The 23279-nt window shown below is 36.6% G+C and overlaps 1 protein-coding gene across 1 annotated transcript in view; it reads right to left on the reverse strand.

Annotated features, from left to right (window-relative positions):
- Positions 1–18338, reverse strand: part of mapkapk2a (MAPK activated protein kinase 2a) — a 61668-nt gene extending 43330 nt beyond the window's left edge. Inside the window, exon 1 of the mRNA XM_079844362.1 lies at positions 17636–18338. Coding sequence (XP_079700488.1) covers positions 17636–17866 — 231 coding nt within the window. The 5' untranslated portion in view covers positions 17867–18338. The remainder of the gene's footprint in view (positions 1–17635) is intronic.
- Between the last annotated feature and the right edge of the window lie 4941 nt (positions 18339–23279).

Raw genomic sequence — 23279 nt, forward strand, 5'->3', positions numbered from 1 at the left:
TAAAAACTACAAAAACTGACTGAGCAACTGTTACGTTTCGTGCTGCAATCAACTGCTTTTCATGCAAAAAATGTGTGTGACGGAGATAATTTAAAAGGTGAAACCACGGTCTATGGGTGAAACGGGTGTGATGCGGCCACGCGCACTTACCAGACGCCTCGCGCTGATGTTTCTTTGCAGCCAAAATTAGGCTAACTAGAAAAACCACATTTGGATTATCATAAACAAGGTAGGAAATTAACAGGGGCTTGGGGCAAAAATGCCACCAAAAATGAATTAATAAAAAAATAATTTAAAAGCTCATGAGTTCTTGATTTAATCTTTATCAGCTGCAGTCCATAAAATTTATTGTGTTTAAAAATGACTAGATGCATATGAGTGAGTACATCATGAATCCATTTTCCAAACCGTGTTTTTATCTTACCCTGAATCACTACGGTACACATATAATAAGTGTTTAGACTATTCAATTCCAGTTCGGGTCGCAGCGATGCGGAGGAGCACAGTCCCTGCGTGACTCGCCATAGACATAAACAGAGAGAAGTAGATCCGGCTGCAGTGTTCTTCCGCGAGACGCGTGCAGTTCTGCTTATTAGCGCCAGAGCGCCTAAAGTTACGGACAACTATTGCTCCGAGTATTGGCATGATTGCAAATCTGATACTGATATTGTAAAAAAAAGTCCAATAGACAAGTTGATATTAAGTAATAACGTTTTTTTAGCCACAATAGCCTATTGTTTATTTAGTGAAAATCAAAACTACACCATTTGTGCATCTCCAAGCAATTTGATCGAATGAATCTGCGTTTGAACGACTGAATGAATCACTCCCACATAGACTTGACGCCCCCTACTGGCTGTTTTATTTTCATATTTATACTTTGCATGGACTTTTTATTTAAAATATAAATATTTTAACTAAGTTTAACTTGTACATAGCCTATTTCTAAATTCAAAAACTTATATTTAAAACATTTATACAACATTATTTACCCATGAGCTGCATGTAAATGTATCTAAACACCACTTCAGATAGAGCTTCTGTGCCACTTCTACTTTTGATGCTGATTTAATTTGATTGGTAACAGTCTGGTTGTGTCGTATTGCTCTAAATGAATTTATTGTTTAAATTAACATTTTAAAAACATCTTTTTCTATTTTAATTTAAGAAATTGACAAAAGATGATGCATACATTTAATAAGAGTAGAAAACATTGCTCTTATAATGGTAAAAATGCCCCTGGACATTAATTTAAAGGGACAAAGATCATCCTGTAATGGGAAAGTTATAATTGGAATACGTGTTATTGATCAGAAAATGCTCCTAAATTTTTGACTGTGCTCCTAATTTTTTTTAATTAGGAGCACAAGTGCTCCTCAAGAAAAATGTTAGCGTAGAGCCCTGCAATAAATGCATTGATTTTTAATAATTGTATTACACATTGACATGTGTATGTAACATGAGTATGTAGTTACAGCGATGTTGTTTTTAAAATATATATTTTTTTAATGATGAATAATCTACACAAGCAGGCTTTAATGTACAAGTTATTTTGATTAAGATGTGCTGATCATTTAAAATCTTACTGATTAAACGTCTTACCTTTTAAAAGTGCATCACAAACGGTCTGTTCTACTGTAAGTCTATGGCGCGGTTGCTAATTCCGGGAACTATTGAGTCTCCACGAGCCGCCATTGCTGTAAAAAAAACCGTTCCATTGGAGTCTATGGAGTTGTCGCAACTCGCTCTCTCTCTGGCTCTGAGTACGAGAAAACGTCACATCCGATGACGTTGACATGAAGACAAATTTAAACCAGGAAGTTGAAAATAGAGCAAACAGGTTTCAAATTAACCAGTTTTCTCCCACATTCAAAACTAAGAGATGGTCACATTGTCTTCCATGATGTTCAACACACATACTTCTGTTAAAATCTTAATTTGAACATCATTGTTACATAATTGCAAGATATGATAACTTAAAGTCCCTGTAAAGGCAATTCTGAGATTTGTTTCTAAACACATTATAAATGTTAGAAATGTATTGCTGAAACACATTACAAAGACTGAACCATGTAGTACTGAATTCAGAAGTTAGACCGCTAAACAGTTTTTCACCGTTGCTGTGTTCAGGATTTTCTGGGCGGGGCTAAAACGGTGGCTCGATGACACACTGGAGCCACCGAGCCTGGCTCCTCCCCTAACACGATCACAACTAAGCACATTCGCGAGTTACTGTCAGTACTGTTAGTTACTATAGTCAACAACTTACAAAACAAAAACGATGATCAAGAAGAGGTGGATTAATTTTGTGAACAGCTGCCTTGATGGAGAGCTGAGGATCACCACTGACACCTGCCTCTAAAGTGACTTTACACCGGATAGTTCTACAAACTTTCACCGGAGACAACTGGGATTCAATGATAATCCGCTGCAGAAAAGGGCCGAACCGACTATCCCCCGCCCAGGCCTTCATCCTCCCGTCCCGCCGACATCTGGTGCGCCGTGATCATAGACGGCCGTGATCAGTACATGAGTGTTGTCTCGTGTGCTACTGCAGCTTTCCCGCGAGTGGGCGTGGTTTCGGCGCCGACAGCGGACACGCCGACAGCGGACACGCCCCCAGCGTTTGAGAGCAGAGTATGCTGCTCATTTTTTCAAGTTTTTGATAAGCTATTTTATGTACTTGCCGGATTTTTTTATGATTCAAATTTGGCTGGGTGGTTAGTAACACATTTATCTGTGGTGTGAGGAACTCAGAACACATGTTTAGTTTTGACTTTACAGGGACTTTAAGGTCACTAGCATTTATTTTTGAACCATTTACAATAAACTCCTTGATCAATTTTAGAAGTAAGATTCAGGGCATGTTGATGCAACTTTCTCAGAGGGCATGGCCTAGACAAAAGATAGAACCAAGTTAGGTTAAACACATAACTGGCCTCATCATAAGACCACACTAAAAATAAACTTGAATCATGACATTAGAACAGTAGGAAATTTGAAACAAAACAGGCTGTCATGTAAAAATGTAGGGATGTCCTCAACTAAAGATTTTACTAGTCGACTGTTAGTCATTCATTTAAGCCACAAGTTGCCATGCGTTTAGACATGACACGTGAAAGGACCCTAAAGTAAACCATAATAAAGAGCATTTAAAATATAAATTAACCACTTAACTACGGCTGGGCGATACGGCCCAAAATAACTATCACAATATAATTTTCCATATCAGTTGATATCGATAATTATCACAATAAATGTTAAATCTTTATTTCTTTAAAGTTTAAAGGCATATTTTTGCTCCTGAGTGAAAGATTTAGAAAACAGACAGTTAACTGTGGTTTTAAACTATCCTTTATTGTCAAAACATGACAAACACTTCCAAAACAGGTGAACAATTTATCAAAACTGAGGTAGATGTATTTATTACTAATAACATCAATATTAATAGATTAGAATATTAATATAAATAGAATATAAATAGAATATATAAATATATAACATCTAGAACAGTAATGATATAACATTTGCCTCTGCTGACTGTAAATGCAAAGTTAAAGTGCTTTAAAGATAATGTTGGTCAATAAACAATAAATAATTGTTAAAAATAATTAAAAAATAAAAATTAAAAAAAATTAAAAAAAAGGTCAGCATGCCAAACCTTTAACCAATGACATTGACAATATAAATAAAATAAATAAAAGAAAAATCTTAACTGTGGTCAGCCTTTTTTTACTTAACACTCTCTCTCTATATATATATATATATATATATATATATATATATTAATAATATAATTATATATATATATATATATATATATATATATATATATATATATTAATAATATAATTATATATACTTAAATAACTAAAATAATTGTGTAAGTAGTAAAACAATCGCAAACAGGCAAAAAATGCGTTTTAAGTTTAGAAACATTTCGAGTCCCCCCTCTCTTGCCTTACAGTGGATTGGTCCACCGTGCACCTCACCGACACACACCGACACACACACACCGACACACAACACAACACACACACACACACACACAAACACAAACACACACACACACACACACACACACACACACACACACACACACACACACACACACACACACACACACACACACACACACACACACACACACACACACACACACACACACACACACACACACACACACACACACACACACACACACACACACACACACACACACACACACACACACACACACACACACACACACACACACACACACACACACACACACACACACACACACACACACACACACACACACACACACACACACACACGGTGGGCTGGGAGAGAGTACAACGTTCAGTATTTGTGGAACTCCAGTAAGGGCTGTCAAGTCTATTTTATTCACTTTAAACATCGGATGTTTTATTCCAATGTTTTAGTGATTATAGTTTGGTAACGTTAGCTTGTTGTAAGTCCCCCACTACAACTAACAAGGCGATAAGCCTATGTGTGAACTGATATTAGGCTAATGTAGATTTACCACTGTGTTGGGCTCAATGCTATATGGAAGAACTTCGAAGAAGCAAGATAATTGAATAATTATATTACCATGTGGTGAACCTATGATAAGCAGTGCACGTCGCTCTGTTTTATGTCGGATTACAAATAGCTTGAATATCTCCAAACCACTCAAGTTGAGTGACCTTTCTTGTCAACGATATCGGTGTCCTCCGAGCTGGTCATGAGCGTTGAATTTTCTTCACTATCGCTCATTTTTCTTGCTTCACTCCACTCTAATCCCACAAGCCTGTCAGCCACTGTGACTGTCAATAACACCGCGTGCGGCACCCAGAAGCCCGGTCTGCAAAACGCATGTGCAGCATTACGAATAACGCGTAAGCATTACATCAAGCATTTATCAAACTGTTGTTATCGTTTTATCGAGGAAAATTTCGCCCATCCCTACACTTAACACATACAAATAACAGCCATATCTTTGAAGAAAAAGTTACAAAAATGTTTTTACAAATGTAGGACATAAATATAAATATATAAATGACAAACAAATTAATAAATAAATATAGGCTACAGCAAACTGAAACACTTAAAACAGAAATATCAGTACAAACATAATCAGGCTAACGGACAAGTAGGCTTAAAACTGAATGAAAACTCAGAGGTCCAAACACAAACAAAATAAATATACATTAAATAAATTAATTGCAGCAAACTGAAATCACATCGATAATATGGACAATTAGTGGTAGTGCAACAGATCACAACTCACAGATCAGATTAAAGTTTGAAATATTTTTCTTAATTTCAGCAAAAAGTTCAAACATTATTAAAAACTAGGGGTGTACAATACACTCATGTCACTATACAATATGGCAGGGGTTTTCAAACTGGGTCTGGGGACACCCAGGGGTCCTCCGGGAGGTTCTAAGGTTCTAACGTCCGGCTGTTTTTAGTGATTGAAATACTGCAGCAGGTGCTGTATATGGATCATAAGTGCACACAATGTGCATCTTGTTCACATATTTTTGTTTTACCAGACTCTCGTACATTTCAATTTTACAGAGCGTCTGGCCACTCTCCATTGACAAACATTCACTTCCTTGAAGGCAGGTACTCTGTTGAAGTTTAAAACTATTGGGTTTGTCCAGAGCCACTCTGGATCTGCCATAACCGATCGCTAACGTTTGGTCATGACGCATGTCATGCGTTCGTGTTAGCCAACTCCTTTACCACTAACGGAGCAAGCTGGAAAAATCTAACTTTTCCCGAACCCCGTGGGGAGGAGGGCCACAACATCATGGCCACCAACAAAACTCAGCAAAGATTGTTCTTGCTCCGGATATTTAACTTCTGGATATTCGGCAAAGTTGCCACAACGTACCGAATGGCTTCGCTCGCATCCTTCTCTGCCGCCATTACTGAACTACAACTCAAACTAGCGCACGATATCAACGTCATCGTTCTCAGCCACTCCCTCTGTTCGCTGAGTGGACCAGTTAAAATTTGGCCAGAGAAAACCAGCGAATATACCACAAACCCAGACGATGTACTGAAGGAAAAAATTGAGCGGAAGTACGTAGGTGGGCGGAGCCAGGCTAGCAGTTATGTGGAATACATCCTCATGCTGGTATTTTTCTTGATGAGGAAGAGCCTGGAATTAATTTACTATGGCAGAAAACAGCCTTTTCTCTTTCGCTGTGAAAACACTGATACACCTTGTGATCTCTGTGGCAATCGCCCTCGACGCCGTGAGTGGGGCTGAAACTCAGCGACAGTCACGTGACAGAAAACTATGAATTAGGTAGGTGATACTCAGATGTACCTCAGATATATTACTGATCCCACAGACAGGAAAAATGAAAGCCACAAACAAGAACCGACACCATGAGGCGTTTAATCCTCAACTTAATCAGCAAAATATATCAGAGGTTGCACCCTAGCAGGGTTTTTCCTGGGTCAAAAATGGTTCTGTGGTAGTTCACACACACACACCCTACCCACGTGATCTCCAAGCGCAATACTGACAATACATTTAAAAAATGCTAGTACTTTTGATCATCTTATTTTGATATCTCATATTATGTATGATCTCTTACATCGATGTTGGTTTCTTTTGTTCCTCATTTTTTACACTATTTACAGATAATTGTTTTGGTATATAATCATATCATCAGCTAGCTAATAACAACTTTGTTCTGGTTTCACCTCACTCCAGTCTAAATGATTGTAGGCTATTTATTTTACTACACATTGTCAACAGAAAGAAGCTGAAATGCTGTTGATAATTAAAAAATAATTCTTACTATCCACTCTTGCTAAATTGGGTAAGCACACTTGTGTTCTCATTTCAGATGCGTTCTGAGTACATTAATAAACTGATTTGTTAGTTCAGTGTTGGACAGATCAGTTGTTCTAACCCAGTGTTTTCCTTTTTTCAGTCATGGCACCCTTGTTTGCATCCTTTATGCTAGGGGTGTAACAGTACAGATTGCTCATGGTTCGGTTTGTATCACGGTTTCGGTATGGTTCAGTATTTGCTATGTTCAGGGAAAAAAGGACTACTGTCAAATAAAAATAAAGAAAATAATAAGAACAAATAATTTAAATACAAGCAGCAGCACAAATAAATACTATTGAGCAAAGATACTAATAAAATAAACTATGCTTTTCAGGTATGTCTAACATTAGTTTTCAGGTACAGAAATTGATCAAATGTAAAATAACATTGCATATTTGAGTGTATAAATTAAAGATTAATCCTATTAAACTTACAAAAGCATTTCAATCAAGAGCAGTGAGTGATGTCCTTGTCTTTTGTTGTTTGACATTAAACAGACAGCAGTAAAGGCTACTGCCCCTTTAAGACCTAATGCTCGGATATGCGTCGTCTTTCTGACTGTATAAAGTTTACTTAAGGCATAAACAGACTATGTCTGCTAGAATACTCATCAAGATGGACATGTTGACATACTTTTTGTGTGAGTTTGTCCGTTCAAGAGCTAGCCTTGAAAGAGAACTCAATATTTGCGCGCTGAGACGTGTGCGCGCTTTCGGGTGAGTGCACAGAGACATTTTCTCACAGCGCACGCGACTTCTCATTCGCGTCTTCTGGCACTGAGTCTGCACCCGGGTGATGACGGCGAAAATGACTGGTCATATTCGAACATACGGCAGCACTCGCATGCATTGAACAAAGTTTACAAAGAGAGAATTATTTGAAGGACTTTTACACGGCACCCCTGCTCTTGTCAGACGGCACCCCGGTTGGGAAACACTGTTTTAACCAGACTTTAAAATGATTCGGTTCAACAGAGTCATTAGGTCACGAATCGGACAGCGTTGTGTGCGAATACCATCGTGGAAGATGTCAACACACAGAAAACACTTAATAACTGAATATAATTTGTTTTAAAGACCGAATCCATGTTGCACGTGCCGCATTCGGACAATTTTTTCCTTGAATTCCCGCTGGGTGTGAACTGCGCTCAAAAAACATCGACTCTTCTCTGACCAGCTGACATAAACCATAGTTCAATAAACGGGAAAACATTATATTCAGTTATAAAGTGTATTCTGTATTGACAAATCTTTTGCAATGTTCTAACAGACGGGATTCGCACACAACGCGTCTGCTAATGTCCGATTCGCGAAACAATGACTCCTTTGAATCAAATCATTGTAGCGACTGGTTAGAACAACTGATCCGTCCAACACTGAATGAAAGAATCAGTTTATTCATTTAGCCTACTCAGAACACATCTGAGATGAGAACACAAGTGTGCTTACCCAATTTAGCAAGAGTGGATAGTAACAATTAGTTTAATCATCCACAGTCATTCAGCTTATTTATGTTGACAATGTGTAGTGAAATATAATTTAGTGTTGACTGGAGTGAGGTGAGACCAGAACAAAGTTGTTAGCTAGCTGGTAATTTTACAAAATTGTATATGGTAGAAAATTAGGCTATTTGTTAATTTTTTAATGCTACTTTTTAATATTGATATGATTATACCAAAACAATTATCAGTAAATAGTGTAAAAAAATGAGGATCAAAAGAAACAAACATCAAGGTAGAGATCATACATAATATCAGATGTCAAAATAAGATAAGCAAAAATTACAAATGATTTCTTTGCATTTATTTTAAATTTATTGTCAGTATAGCGCTCACAGATCACGTGGGTAGAGTACTTTTTTTACTGTGTGTGTGGATGACCATGTCTGTCAGACACCACCGAAGACCATTTTTGACCCAGGAAAAACCCTGCAACACTATCATCACTTACATGTATGTTATTGAACTAATGACATTGTAATCGGCTAAAACGCATGCGCTGGTTACTTTCTTCCAGAACAAGTGCGCACCCGAGTGTTGTTTGCACATTCACGTGAATCATGGCACAGCTCCGAGAGCAACCGAACTCCGGTTGTGTGTTCTCGGGTTCGGTACCTCAGTGCACACCAAGCTCTGTAGGTAAGCTTTCACATTAGCAATTTTTCATGCTAACCGTGCCCCATTCCGAACTAAAATGCCAGAGTAAAAACGCCCTGAGACAACAGAAGAATAACACATCGTCTCACGCGCACGCTGTAGACTTGTGGCATTTATCAGCTAACTTGGGGCGATGTCACATTACAGTCATATGTTTCAGCATGTTACAATAAATATATGGCTTGAGTTGATATAGCCTATTCCTTAATGAATTAAACAGTTTGTTATCCTACAGATTGAGAGCGTGAATGGTCTCTCTCCCTCTCTATGTTTATGTGTGTAGCCTTTACACGCGTGCATGCGGGGGAGGAGTTGCGATTTTCGAAAATCGAATAATTCCCAGCGATCTCCGAATATAATTTTTGCTTGAAATGCCCATCCCTAATTCAAATCCATCAAAAAAAAATCATTAAATGTGTTCAAAACAGAACTAGGGAATTCTCATGCCTCTCCATAGAGACCTCTAGTGATTACACACATGGTTGCATGATTTCTTAAATAATTCCAAAAGAGGGCGCTAATTTTCAATGGCAAAAATAGACCATAATTATTGCATAAAAAATACAATAAAATCATCTCAAAATACAAAATTAAAAAGAAAAAAATATTATTGAAGAAAAATAAATTGCATTGGTTTTACTGGGGTGGAGGAAGTTCAATTTTTAGGTGTCAACCAATGCAACCCCTAAACGAAGAGCACCAGAGGGTTAATAGGATTTTGCATTTTGAACAGAACTGCAGCTGGCTTTGATCGCAGACTTTATAGAAACTTCACAAGTTTATACCTGCACATTCATGAATTAAACATCACAGTGAAGCTTAAAAGGCATGAGTCCTCAAAGCTAAATATTCTTTGGCTTGAAATCAAGACAGTTCTTTTCTTCCTCATGCATCAAATTACACAAAATGATGTCACCTGTGGATCAAGCTGAACTTTTACATTCAGGAAATGTTCACACAGTTTCTCTTAGTAGGATTTAAACTGTGATTAAATGATATATAGAAAGGGATGGGGATGTAACGATTCGCTCGGAGCCGGTTGAAAATCGATACAAATGTGTAACGATTCAAGTCGGTTGAGATGTTGCGACGAATCATGATACACATTTTAAACAGCAGGGACGCTGAAACCATATACTGTGACCTCGCTTTACAGGCACGATAGCAACAAACAAGTTGTAGCTAGCGTTAGGGACTGTGCATGCACACTGGCATGAAGAACAGTGAAATCAGTGAATGTTTTCAGGTCATTCATGTGGAAGTTGAGCGCGAGCGCACCTGTGTGCACGCACCGTCAAACGGAAGCATGATGACGGCAAGCGCATAGTTTACGTTGACTCATTCAAGTCGGAGGTGTGGCGGCATTTTGACTTTCCAAAGACTAATAATCACCACAGTGAGAGGCTCCAGCCCAGTCACCTACGTCTGCATGTAAAAACAGGGCTCAACATTAACTCTTGTCCGGGACAAGTGGATTTTTTGAAGGGGCAAGTGAAAAACTATTTTACTTGCCCGACGGACAATTATCCAGAGTAAAACGTCAAAACAAAAAATAACTAGGGAATCACCAAAGTGCAATAATGATTCTGCATTCAGTTAGTGTAAGTGGCGATCGATAGTGGATAATAAAAAACGAACTGACGTTAACAAGGTTGTGCTGTTGAGGCTCGCGCAGCCTCTCAAGGAGAAAATCGAAAACAAATGAGCGCCGCTCACAAAGAATCTCAGTTAACACACACGGTTAAAATTGTGCAGTTTTTATATTTATAACATATGATACAGTTAAGCAACATTACACTAACAAGAGTGTTGTTTTCCTGAATACCATCACGACTGAAAATGACACTGATTTCATACGCCAGTTCCATAAACAATTAATTAACATTAAGTCACTTACATTTTAGAAGGAATATGGACTGTTTTGTTCTATTTCAGCAGCGAAAATAGTTCCAAACAAATATCACAGCAGAACCGTGACGCAACTCACAGCAACAGTGTGTGTTAGTGAATGATTCAGCGTTTTAATGAATCGGTTGAATCAAAGATTCAATGGCCTATTCGTAAACGACCGCCAAATTCTTGAATGATTCAACCGTTTCACTGAATCGACTCAATGACTCGCTCATTAACACGGTCACATGCTGCCACCTACTGGTGGTTTAGTTTAATCTTTCCAACATTTCTTATTTATTCAAAAATATTTAAAATAATCTCATAACATTATTTAATGCAATTGTAATTTTTCCAGTGTAAATGATTTAATTTGATTGGTAACAGCCTATAGTGTCTTATTCTAATTTAATGTATAGATCAAATTTAAGAATATAAAAGGAAAGCTGAAGCATATCCTATATTTAATAAGATTATGGAAAAATGCCCTTTATAAAAAGGTACAAATATGACAAATATGCATATATAAATATGTCAAAGCTGATTAAACACTGGTGAGAATATTGCTTCACAATAGATTATATTTACAAAAAAAATCTGGACAAGCAAATGTTTTACTTGGACAAGTGAATGACAGATTTACTTGTCCGAAGGACAAGCGTGTGAACAGGCTTAATGTCGAGCCCTGAAAAAGATAATAGGCCAAACCACACTGATGGCGGATTTGCAGCCCCACTCACAGCGTCGAGGGCGATTGCCACAGAGATCACAAGGTGTATCAGTGTTTTCACAGCGAAAGATACAAGGATGTTTTCTGCCATAGTAAATGCATTCCAGGCCCTTCCTCATCAAGAAAAATACCAGCATGAGGATGTATTCCACATACTGAAGGAGAACTCTATGCTGTTGCAGAACCAGTTGTTGAATTTATTTTACCATCTCTTTCTCTTAATGTGTACATGGATTTTCAATAATTTGTTGATTATTATGGCATATTTATCTAAATGTGTTCTGTTTTTCTAACTCTTGCAAGTGTAATGATACAAATTATAATTAAAATCTTGCCTTTATAACAATGTGAAACCCCAGTCACTGTTGTACTTGAATTTTACCATGTCTTTTTATTCCTCCTATTCATCAGTGCAGAATGGGAGGGTGAAACAACCTTCTCCCAAGTAAACACCATTTGAAGATCTCCTTGAAGGGGCTTTGAGGATTTGTTTTAAAATTTCAATTGATTTATTATTTGACATAAAATATTTATTTAAATTTTACAAATAAATATGCAAAATTTAGAGAAGAAATAAAAGGACACTTTCATTTTATAATTTGTCTTAAATTCCATTTTGTTAAAAAGAAAAAACGCGTGAGAAAATCGCATTGTGAAATTTGTATCGTGAATCGTATCGGATCATGAGTTGAGTGAATTGTTACATCCAGTCGATCAACAAACATTCCCATCACAATCGCTGGAGCGGTCTTGCTCGTGCGAGTTTATCAGTGACTTAGTTATCTATTAGGATCTCTTAGGAATCTATTATTTACATTGTGTTTGCACTGTTAGTTATGATGAAAGCATTCGTTAGTGTGCAGAAATCGAGTTGCAATGACGAGATCGGTGCATTCATGCGCTCAACATGTCTGTGATCGGCTACAATGCTCATCACTGCTCTGTCATTAATATGAATCAAACAAAAGGAAAAAAATAACACCGCTCGACTAAATAACTTAGCTTAAATAAGAATAAACTTTTATTTATTTCATACAGCGAAGACTATGCAAGATTTGATTTTATACATTTGATCATTACATTTCAGTACTAATTCTAACTACAACCTATTGTACCTGAAAAACTTAATTTCTTTAATACTTATTTTTGTTATATTGTATTTGTCATACTGTTTGTAATTTGCTTTTTCTTATTTTTAATAACAGACATTAGAGAAAATACAAAATAACTATATTGTGATACATATGGTTATTGTGAAATAAAATGTCTTGTATCATAAAAATAAGAATTTGGTCATATCGCCCAACCTTAAGGTCAGCTATAACTAAATTTTCCCCAAACATACAAATCAAAGGTAACTTGATGCACAAACACTAAATCACAATGAAGGGTGAATATCTGTGTTCATAACTCTGATCATAAATGGACTCTCCAAACTGCTATCAGTCGTTATATCTCATGCTTCACAGTCCCCCCCACTCTTTTTCTGCCTCCCACAAGTATGCAATGGTCTTTTGCTAAAAATAGTCAGGCCGTGTGTGGTGATGAATGTGGGGCTGAGCCAGATCAGTCACCGGAGAGCACAGAGATCATCCAGCACGATGACAGAAAGCCAGCCAGGGTGCTGACATCATCAGTGGCGCTGGAAGATCAACAGGGCTTTCCTTCAACAGATAATCACCCCATCCCACCAAGCTGAAGCAAAAAGTAAATGCTGGATCTTACAGTAGTGCCCTTCATGAAGAAGACTTGTTTCTATCTTTCTCTGTGATTGTGATGACAGCAACATTTTGGGGAGCATCAAAAAAACACTGTCAATTTCACTGTAATAATCAATGTCTCTAAAAAAAAAAACCTCAACCAAAAAAACGTTTTAGAGGTGAATGAACACCTCCGCATTTCTACTCTGCTAGACAGCGAGTGGGAAGAGGCTAACCACAGAAGTGGATTGTTTTGACCTTTGAGACATACATTTTTGCCCCAAGTCTTGTTGACTGTCTTTTAACTCAAAAACTGATGGATCCAAGTAGGATCACACCGATCAATCGTAATTGATTTCGATTTTGGCTTCCAACAATTATGAAAACAAGATAATCAAGGTAAAGCAATTATTGTGCACCTTTCATTCACAGCGGTGCACTTTCGTTCCTCCCTAAATGTCCAAACATAACATCCAAATCAGCCAAATAAGCGAGTGTTATAAAATGCAGTCTAATGCTGCTAAACTGCAGGATGTGTTTGATATCAAACAGTGTTATTAAAAGCACATTAAGCCACAAAAGAGACACTGTGTGCACGGAGCCGAACACGGATAAGCAAATGGGCTTCGGATACGCTCCTAAACGACGATTACACACAAAAACGTCAAAATGCCTGTATGGAGAGTATTCGCATGAAAACAGTGGGTTGTCTTAAGCAAAAGTACACAGAAAACGCTTGCGTAACAGTATATTGGATCCAAATCACTGACTGATCTTGACTGAATAACTTATGTAGCTTTAATAAGGATTAAAGTAGATTTACAGTAAGACTATGTAGTGTCATTTTACATTTGATTATTTGTTGTAGTTACTTATTACTTATCTGAAAACCACTGTTAATCCATTTCCCTCAAATACCATTTATTTAATTTGTTTCTTAGTTTGTTGTATTTATTTGTATAGTTTGTTCGTAATTAGTTTCTTTGTTCTTATTGTATTGCTGACTGTTTACTTGTCTTATGGAATTATTTTTAGGACCTTTTTCTTACATTAGTTATCCTATCAGTTTTTGCTAAAGTATTGATAATTGTGAAAGTTCACTGATATTTAAAATTACTCATATCGTGAAATAAGACTACCGATAATCATGTTAAATAATCATGATTTGAATATTGCCCAATCAAAATCATGATTATGATTTTTGCCATAATAGAGCAGACATAAGTCTAAGTGCAAATAGAATACAATGCAATGTCTTTAATGAGAAAATGCTTCCCTGCCATTGACGAGGCTTTCCATGTTTTCACTGTTATACAGTAGGGGGTGCTATTACACATCTCCTGAACAAGTACAGAATCTCTTGATCAAAACAGGCGAAGAAGAAGCAGAAACAAGCGATCTCATATGAGCAGATGCATATGTAAATAAAATAACGTGATCAACAACATTGAACAGCATATCAATCAAAAACAGCTGTTATTGAATGAAATGTCGACCCAGGACTGTGAAGCTCGGGGGGTGTTGATGACTCGATCTGTTACTCCATCTGTGTTTTCATCGTTCTGAATCCCATCTGTATGCAAGTTAGTCTTTGTTAAAAACGTGATATCCTCAGCTTTTTTTTCCTCAAAATGTTGCTTTTTTTCATGAAACATACCCACTTTCAAGTGTTGATCAAAAAGAATGTATGAAGTAGGGGTGGGAATCTTAAGGCACTTAACGATTCAATCCGATTCCGATTCCGATTCTGGGAGTAACGATCTGATTCCCAAAACGATTCTTAACATACATTTTTGGCAACTAATTATCCTGCTGTGCAAATACATGAACTTTACATTTTAACCAAAATTTAAGCTAATATGTGTTTTGTTTATAGTTAGAATATCTGTTTGACAGTATTGCCATATTAAAAAAGATTATGAAGATTTCTTTCATTACTTTTATTTTATTAATAAAGTTATATTCAAGATTAGCAAGCTCTAATGAAACATAGTAAGCCATACAATTGCAAAGAACAATCATTAAGAATAAACAGTTCTCAATTTACAACTAAGTGTGACAATTTTTCAGTTTCTTTAGAACATTTTAACAAAAAATGTCTTTAAAGCAAAAAGTTTACTTTGGTTAGAGCCACAAAAAAATCTTTAAAACATATGCTAATGCAGAAGAAAAACAACTTTAGTGCTCGCTGAGAAGCGAAATTCAGTGTGTGCGCATAACATTTCACATGAGAGAACTTGCCGAGCTACAACAGTCATGTTAGAGACATTTAACGAATCACTCACCAAAACGAAGTCTTTGTTCAGAATTTTCCATTCGTTTGAAACATTGTGCAGTAGTTTGGCAATATTCGATAAGTCATTCCAAAAAGTATGCCACGGATGTTGGTAGGTTTATGCCCCGGGTACCGCATCGGAGACATAGGAGTGTTATTAACCATTAATGGCAAGGAAAGCGCCTTAGAGCCTACTTGAGCACCACTTCATTATTTTGGCTTTGGCTCAGAATTTCGTTTGTTGGAAATATGAACTTAATTTAGAAATGCTTTTGAAATTAAAAACTTTGCAAAATAAATGTTTGAAATGGGGAGGCAGCTGCAGCGATTGCAGACAGAGCGACCAGAGAAACGGAGGAGCGAATGCTGTAAGGCGTTTGTGCAAAACTGCAGAAAAACTGCATAAAACTTGCGGGTGTTGAACCCTCTCACCGCCTGAGCAGGTCGTAGTTTGTCCATTTTATCTTAAACAAAGCCAATTCACCAGCATACGAACGTTCGCCTATCAACAGGTTTTTCTGTTTGGCCGGTGACCGACCGCGCGCGCACAGTGGTGAAGTGGCCATTTGAATTGAACACAGAATCGATTCGGAATTGAGAAAATCGATTCTGAATCGTTGGATAACGAATCGCGATGCATCGACCTTTTCTCCCACCCCTAGTATGAAGCTAGAATAAAACAGAGGCTGTGTTCTTTCTTTTGATATATTGCATGTTCAGATATTCACACAAGATATTCTGTGGGCCATGAAACTTGACCAAAATGCTGGCGGCAAATTTCATGTTTACGTTCACCTAAGACATAACCGACTATGTTTACGATGATACGCTACAAGACTGGCATTGACATCATTTTGTGTGAATATTCATGCACTGTGAGACGCGTAGGCACGTGTTTATATCTGTGGCATATCTGCGTCATATACACAGATGCAACTATATCTGTGACAGGCTCATATCGGCCGATAAAATTGGCAGACCGATAAATCGGTCAGGCTCTAGATACAAGTATATTTTATAATGATGTGAGGTTATGATGGGCCGAAATGTATTGTACATTACGTAGTTACTACTACAACTTATGTATTTGATGTTGATTCTATAATAATTAACAGCCATAACTGTTCAAAAAACAATTTATGTTTATTTAAATGTATATATACATATATTTGTAGATTTACCTTATATTAATAGGACAGTATATAGGAAATGGGAGTAGCAGCAATGGGAGGAAAAAGTGGAAAGCACCAAGCCGGCCTCAAACTCAGGTGCATCATATTTCAGAGCACTGACCACAAAGCCATGGCGACCTGGTGACAATTTTACCACATGCCCAAACATATGTACCCTAATGATACCTGATGAGTTTAAGTATGCAAGTAGTTAGTTACTAAGGCGTTTGTTTAAAACGTATGGGACTAAATAACTGAATCTGAGTCACCCAAATACAGTCCAGCGCTACACACCACAAAAAAAAAAATTCACCTGCCAACTCTATCAACATGCTACTGAGAGAACTGACACACCCATTCCAATCACCTGACCAAAACAAGATTCACCTTCCCGTTTTGCGTAACTAGGAGTGGATTTGCGTCAGTCTAAATGAAATAAATACTCCTCCTGATGGAGGTGGAACATCTTATGTCATGCTCTGCCCTCTCCTCCAAGCCATTCTGCCCAATACAGTCGTTAATATCAAAGGCCAGCTGGAACAGGAACCTGCCACCTGGTTCTTAATAAAACAGATGGCTTTCCAATTCCCATTGTACTCATAAAATGAATGATTAACTCACTCCCAAATCACGGTGCACCCTGGAAGAACACCTGTATAAAGCTGACTTTTACTTTTAAATCGATCAAACATAACTCACAAAGACAAATACAAATTAAGACAATGGTTTTATGAATGAGAGAGTGAACAGTTAGTCTTTTAAATAGCTAAAGAAAGATGCTGAGGTGTGTTTTACAACAAAAAATAGCCACATCTTAAACATGTTCATAGGGTTGAACAGCAGATTTATAAACGTCTCAATCTTACCTTTAAAGCATACTTTTCCCCACTCCTCTTGTGAAAGATCTCCAGAACCCTGCCATTGATGCCCAATCCTAGGACCTGACTAGTGACCTTGTAGTCGTCGATTATGGCATTTTTCTTGATCTGAAGTGAGCCTTTACCCAACATAAATTGGGCTGGATTCTGTTGTTGTTGCTGCTGCTGCTGCTGTTGCTGGTTTGGAAACTTCGGCGGACTGTTGGCGTTAGTCAACATCTCCCACCTCTTTTCTTCCTTTACTTAAACAACTAGCTACTTCTCCCGAACTTCAGTCCTTCTTTGGCAACACCCAAGGCGAAGATTTGCCTCCGAGAGCTCGACTCCAGGAACATAAAATATGTTTAAAAGCGATAAAACTGAGACACAAACCCTCTGACGCGCCGTTATTTCGGTTTCTTGGTGACTAGCTAAGCTAGCTAATATCCATGTCGAGGGTCAACCCACCAATTCAGGGCTGAGGGAGTTAAAAAGGCGACTTACATAAACTCACTTCAAGGTTAAACGGCGTCGAAATGTCACAGCCTATTTTAAAAAGCAGCCGAGCGAATTAAAAACACAAATGTTGAGTTAAAAAGTCGGGAAATAACATGCGTTCTAACACTAGTCCTCAGCAAGAAGCGCACTGGCCTTTCGCGACTTTCGGCCAGCGTCTTACAGCTCTGACGTCATGGCGGAGTTCGGAATGCCTGAGCTCTTAAAGGAGCCACCACCTTCTGAAACTGCAAATACAGTGAATTTTGAATTTTAAACTATTGACTATATATATATATGCTCTATACTGCAGCACTGCAGCAAAAAAGTGTTTCCTTTAGACATCATTCGAATGAAGTTTGTTATGAACAAATGTTAAAAGGACATAAATAACATAAGCATACAAAAAAACATCTATCCATCTATCCCATCCCTTAAATACATTAACTGATTGTTTCTATTTTTATTTAAAATTTGTAGATTATTATTGGTTAATTTTTAGGCCTATGTATTTGTAATTGTTTTGTTCACCTCCATGTATCTCTTTACCTTTGTTCTGTATATTATTTTACTTATATGGTTTGTAAATAGGCTGCTGTAAATGCCCGATCATGGCAGTAAAGTTGTGACTTTATGACTGTATTTCTGTAGGCTTAGGCTATGTGACATTAAATAAGCGGCTGTTTTTATTTTCAAATGTAGCCTATAGGCAGCATAAATAATTGTCCTTAGCCTATTAATAGGCTATGTTAAAAGAAGATTTAAGCTACAAAAGGTCAACTGTTTCTGTTTGGTTACCGACATTCTTCAAAATATCTTCTTTTGTGTTCAACAGAACAAAAACATACAGGTTTGGAAAAAAGGGAACAGGGAGAGAAGCCTAAATGATGACATAATTTTCATTTTTGGGTGAACTATCCCTTTAAATAAGTGGGCCTCTATAGGCCTACTTACAATAGTTATCATATAAGCTTAGCCAAAGTTTTGTAAATAATGTTCCTGACAGTCATGCCAATATAGCTTTGATTAGGCTATATATAATCAAATTATCATATAAGGTTATATATTTCAGCTAGTATTTAATAGGCTATAGGGTCGTATAATAATATTAATAATAATAATAATAATAGCCTAATATAGGCCTAAAATATCAAATAAAAAAGACATGATCAGTGAATGAATTTGAAAGGCTTTGGGATGGGTTGGATATAAATGTTTTCTTGTAAGCCTATATTATTTTATGTTTCAACATAATCTTTTAAAATATAATGATTATAACAAACTTCATTCGAATGCTGTCTAGACAACATTGCGTGCAATATAATATAATAGATAATATAGGTTAATATTGCTAATCATTTCTTAATTCAGCACTTTTTTGTCATTCTTATTTCAAAATAAAATATAAATGTCTGGCCTAATATCCATTTCTTATAATGCAGGTTGCTATACGGTCACACAGGTTTGTTAAAACATTAAACTATATATATATATATATATATATATATATATATATATATATATATATATATATATATATATATATATATATATATATATATATATATATATATATATATATATATATATATATATATATATATATATATTATTATTATTATTATTATTATTATTAATTTTTTTTTTTTTTTTTTTTTTTTTTTTTATCACGTCCATGTGAACCGAACAGGAGTTTTGGGCACTTGTTTCGGCTGACTTGACAAACCGGCCGAGGAGTAAGAGTAGCCTACCAGATTATTTTAACCAGCAAAGACCAAAAGGGCAGTTTAGACTGGTTTAAGATTAAAGCAGGATTCTCTACGTTTAGGCTTTGTACGGTTGCATTTTTGTTGCGTTGGCTTTTATTTTTAATTTTGCCAAATATCAATAGATGTCGCTGTTGTGTAAAAATTAAAGGGAAAGGTGAGGTGAAGAGGTATAGCCGCAAGAGGTCGGAGTCTGCAAGCGTTTCAAAGGTAGTTACCGGTACGCCTGTTTTTTTTGTTTTTTTGTTTTTTTTTTGCTTTTTTTAAGAATTACATTAAAATAAGTAATTTAAAATAAAACATTTTTATAACACACTCCTGATAATATTTATAATTTGTCCATTACTTTGCAAGAAAAATTAGCCCTATGTAAAACACATTATCAGAAAAGACGCAAGAGGGCGCTTTAGATTATTTCACCCTTTGAATACAGATTTGAAATGATTTCAACACTCTTGTTTTTGTATTATGAAATTGGCACAGAACAGATTTATAGATTGTATTTTGCAAAAGGATCTGAATCATTAACAAATAGTTTTAATAATCAGCTGGTATTATTGAGAAATGACTGAAATCCTCCTTATGTCATTTCTGGCATAAGAAATATTTGTGTTATGTGCTTATTTAGCAAGCAAAACAACTCAGTCATGTAAATTATTACAAACATTCTGTTTTTATGTGAATGCTTTTGTGGCATTTTTTATTTTTTAAAAGTGTTATTTTAAGTCACGTGTCTTTTGTTGACATATGAATAAACCGTTGTTTCACTTGAGTATGATCAAAAGTCAAACTGCAATAAAGACATTATTAAAATATGCTCACAAATAATCCGCATAAGCGACCTTTGGTGGTTGGCAAGCATACATGTTGTAAAACACACTTTCTGTTTCCGGGTGGAGATGTGGGAGTTATTTTGGCAAATATTTATTCAAACTTCACATGGTTCACTGAACACTTTTAAGGGGCCCTGTGGCTGTTATCAGTGTGTCATTCAGCAGTATTTCACACTTGCAGCCACTTTTTCTGATAGAGGTGGTGGCTTTAAAAGAGCATGGCACTAACTAGAAGTTTTCAAAGAATGAAAATAGACGGTAAATTGACCAAACTGTTGTTCTGACTTACATTGCCTTATGCAGTTTTTGTTAATGTTATGAAGTTTATTTGTTGAATTGATAGTTAGTCGGTTGTGAAAATGACAAATGTTGAGGCACATTTTATTTTATAATTTTTTAATTGTATTTAATGTGTCCTTGTTACATATACGTCACATGTACATTACTGTTGTAATAACAGTAAATTATGCATAATTACATGCAACTAACCCTAAACCAAACCATATATTATACTAATATTACTCAGTACTTAAATGTACAGTTTACACTGTAACAAGGAAAGCTGAAAATTGTGTAACCATTTTATTTTATATATTTTATTTTATTTTGCTGTTGTCCATAATTAAATGCACCAAAGGCCAACATTTTATTTTCTCCTTGCAGTCTAGCATATTACTCCCACTTCTAAAATCTATAGAAGATTCCCTACAATCTATATTGCATTTATTGAATTAGCAAATACGTTTATCCAAAGCAATTCTGAAATGAAAGAAATAAAAACAGATTTGTATTCTCATGTCTGGTCCTTTCACATGTGCAGGGAATTTTGCAGTCTAGAGCATATGAGCCAAGGCACATTGACGGAGTCTATTTATGGCAACCTGCTTCCAGTCATGCTTGCTTCCCAAAAGCTAAAAACAACCGAGCCCAGTGGAGAACTTTATATTGAGAGAAGGATTTGATTTCACACGTAGTCTGTTGAAAACGGACTTGGCTAGTTTGCGTGGACAGATGTGTGTGTGAACCCACTTTACCCAACCAATTCAACCAGTGTTTACCATATGTCATCCACCTCCTGCTAATGGCACGAGGCATTATAGGACTGGCTGACACACACAGATAAAGCTGCCATGGTACTGTGTTTTTCACCCCAGACATTTTAGCTTTGTTTGTGCATGGAAACAAGAAATTGCTTGTGCATTGAAAGTGTCATATGCTTACACAAGCTTCACCAATCAGAGCCCAGGTATAGTTAGCATGTCTTCCCCCTCCCGCCAGCCACAGAAGTCAGCTCGGCATGTTCCAATTTATCCAGAGACTGTGGAATTTAGGTGCTGTATCTTAAGAAACGGTGCTATATTAACATTAAGGCCAAACATATTAAGTAGGAACTTTAGAAATGCTACTGTCATAAAACTTTACACCATTAGCCAGCAGTAAAAAAAAAACTAAAAAAACATTAAGACTATGTAAAATGTTCATGATGTATAATTTGATCTCTTTCTTGGTCACTTTCCAATCTGCATGTGACATTGTCATTGCTAAAGTGCAATGTTTCTATGGTGATGCACCATCTCATGGAAAGTACAAGAGGGGAGCTTGCCATCATAGTTTATTCATTTTATTCATGAATTTTTCAAGAATATTTAAAGGGATAGTTCACCTAAAAATTAAAATGACCCCATGATTTACTCACCCTCAAGCCATGTGTATATGACATTTTTCTTTCAGATGGTTACAATCAGAGTTATATAAAAACTATCCCTGCTAATCCAAACTTTATAATGGCAGTGAATGGGAGTCCAAAATTTGAAGCCCAAAAAAGTGCATCCATCCATAATAAAAGTAATTCATACGGCTTCGGGGGGTTAATAAAGGCCTTCTGATGTGAGTCGATGGATTTTTGTAAGAAAAATATCCATATTTAAAACTGTATTTTTTTAAAAACACACAAAAATACCGTAACTGGCACGACGTGCGTTGGACGTAGCGTAAGCGTTTGGAACTGCGAGAGGCGTTAAACTTTCTTTGTAAATTGAATACAGAAGGCGGTCTGGTGGAAGCAAGAAATTTTACCCCGGAGCCGTGTGGATTACTTTTATAATGGATGGATGCATTTTTTTGGGCTTCAAATGTTGGGCTCCCATTCACTGCCATTATAAAGGTTGGATTAGCCAGGACATTTTTCGTGAGAAAATTATTGAAATGTTTAAAAACAATGTTGCTCAAAGAAAGAAAGGAAGAGATTTGGATATTTCACATTCAACAGTGCATAACATAATTAAAAGATTCAAGGAATCTGGAGGAATTTCAGTGCGTAAAGGACAAGGGTGCAAGCCTAAGCTGAACAACCGTGATCTCCGATCCCTCAGGCGGCACTGCATCAAGATAATTCATCTATAAGCGATATCACCACATGGGCTCAGGACTACTTTGGCAAACCTTTGTCAAGTACCACAATACGTAGTTACATCCACAAATGCCAGTTGAAACTGTACTGTGCCAAAAGGAAGCCCTATGTTAACAGTGTCCAGAAGCACCGTCGACTTCTCTGGGCTC

The sequence above is a fragment of the Gobio gobio genome (genome assembly GCF_949357685.1).
Source record: "Gobio gobio genome assembly, chromosome: 19".
Classification (NCBI taxonomy): Eukaryota; Metazoa; Chordata; class Actinopteri; order Cypriniformes; family Gobionidae; genus Gobio; species Gobio gobio.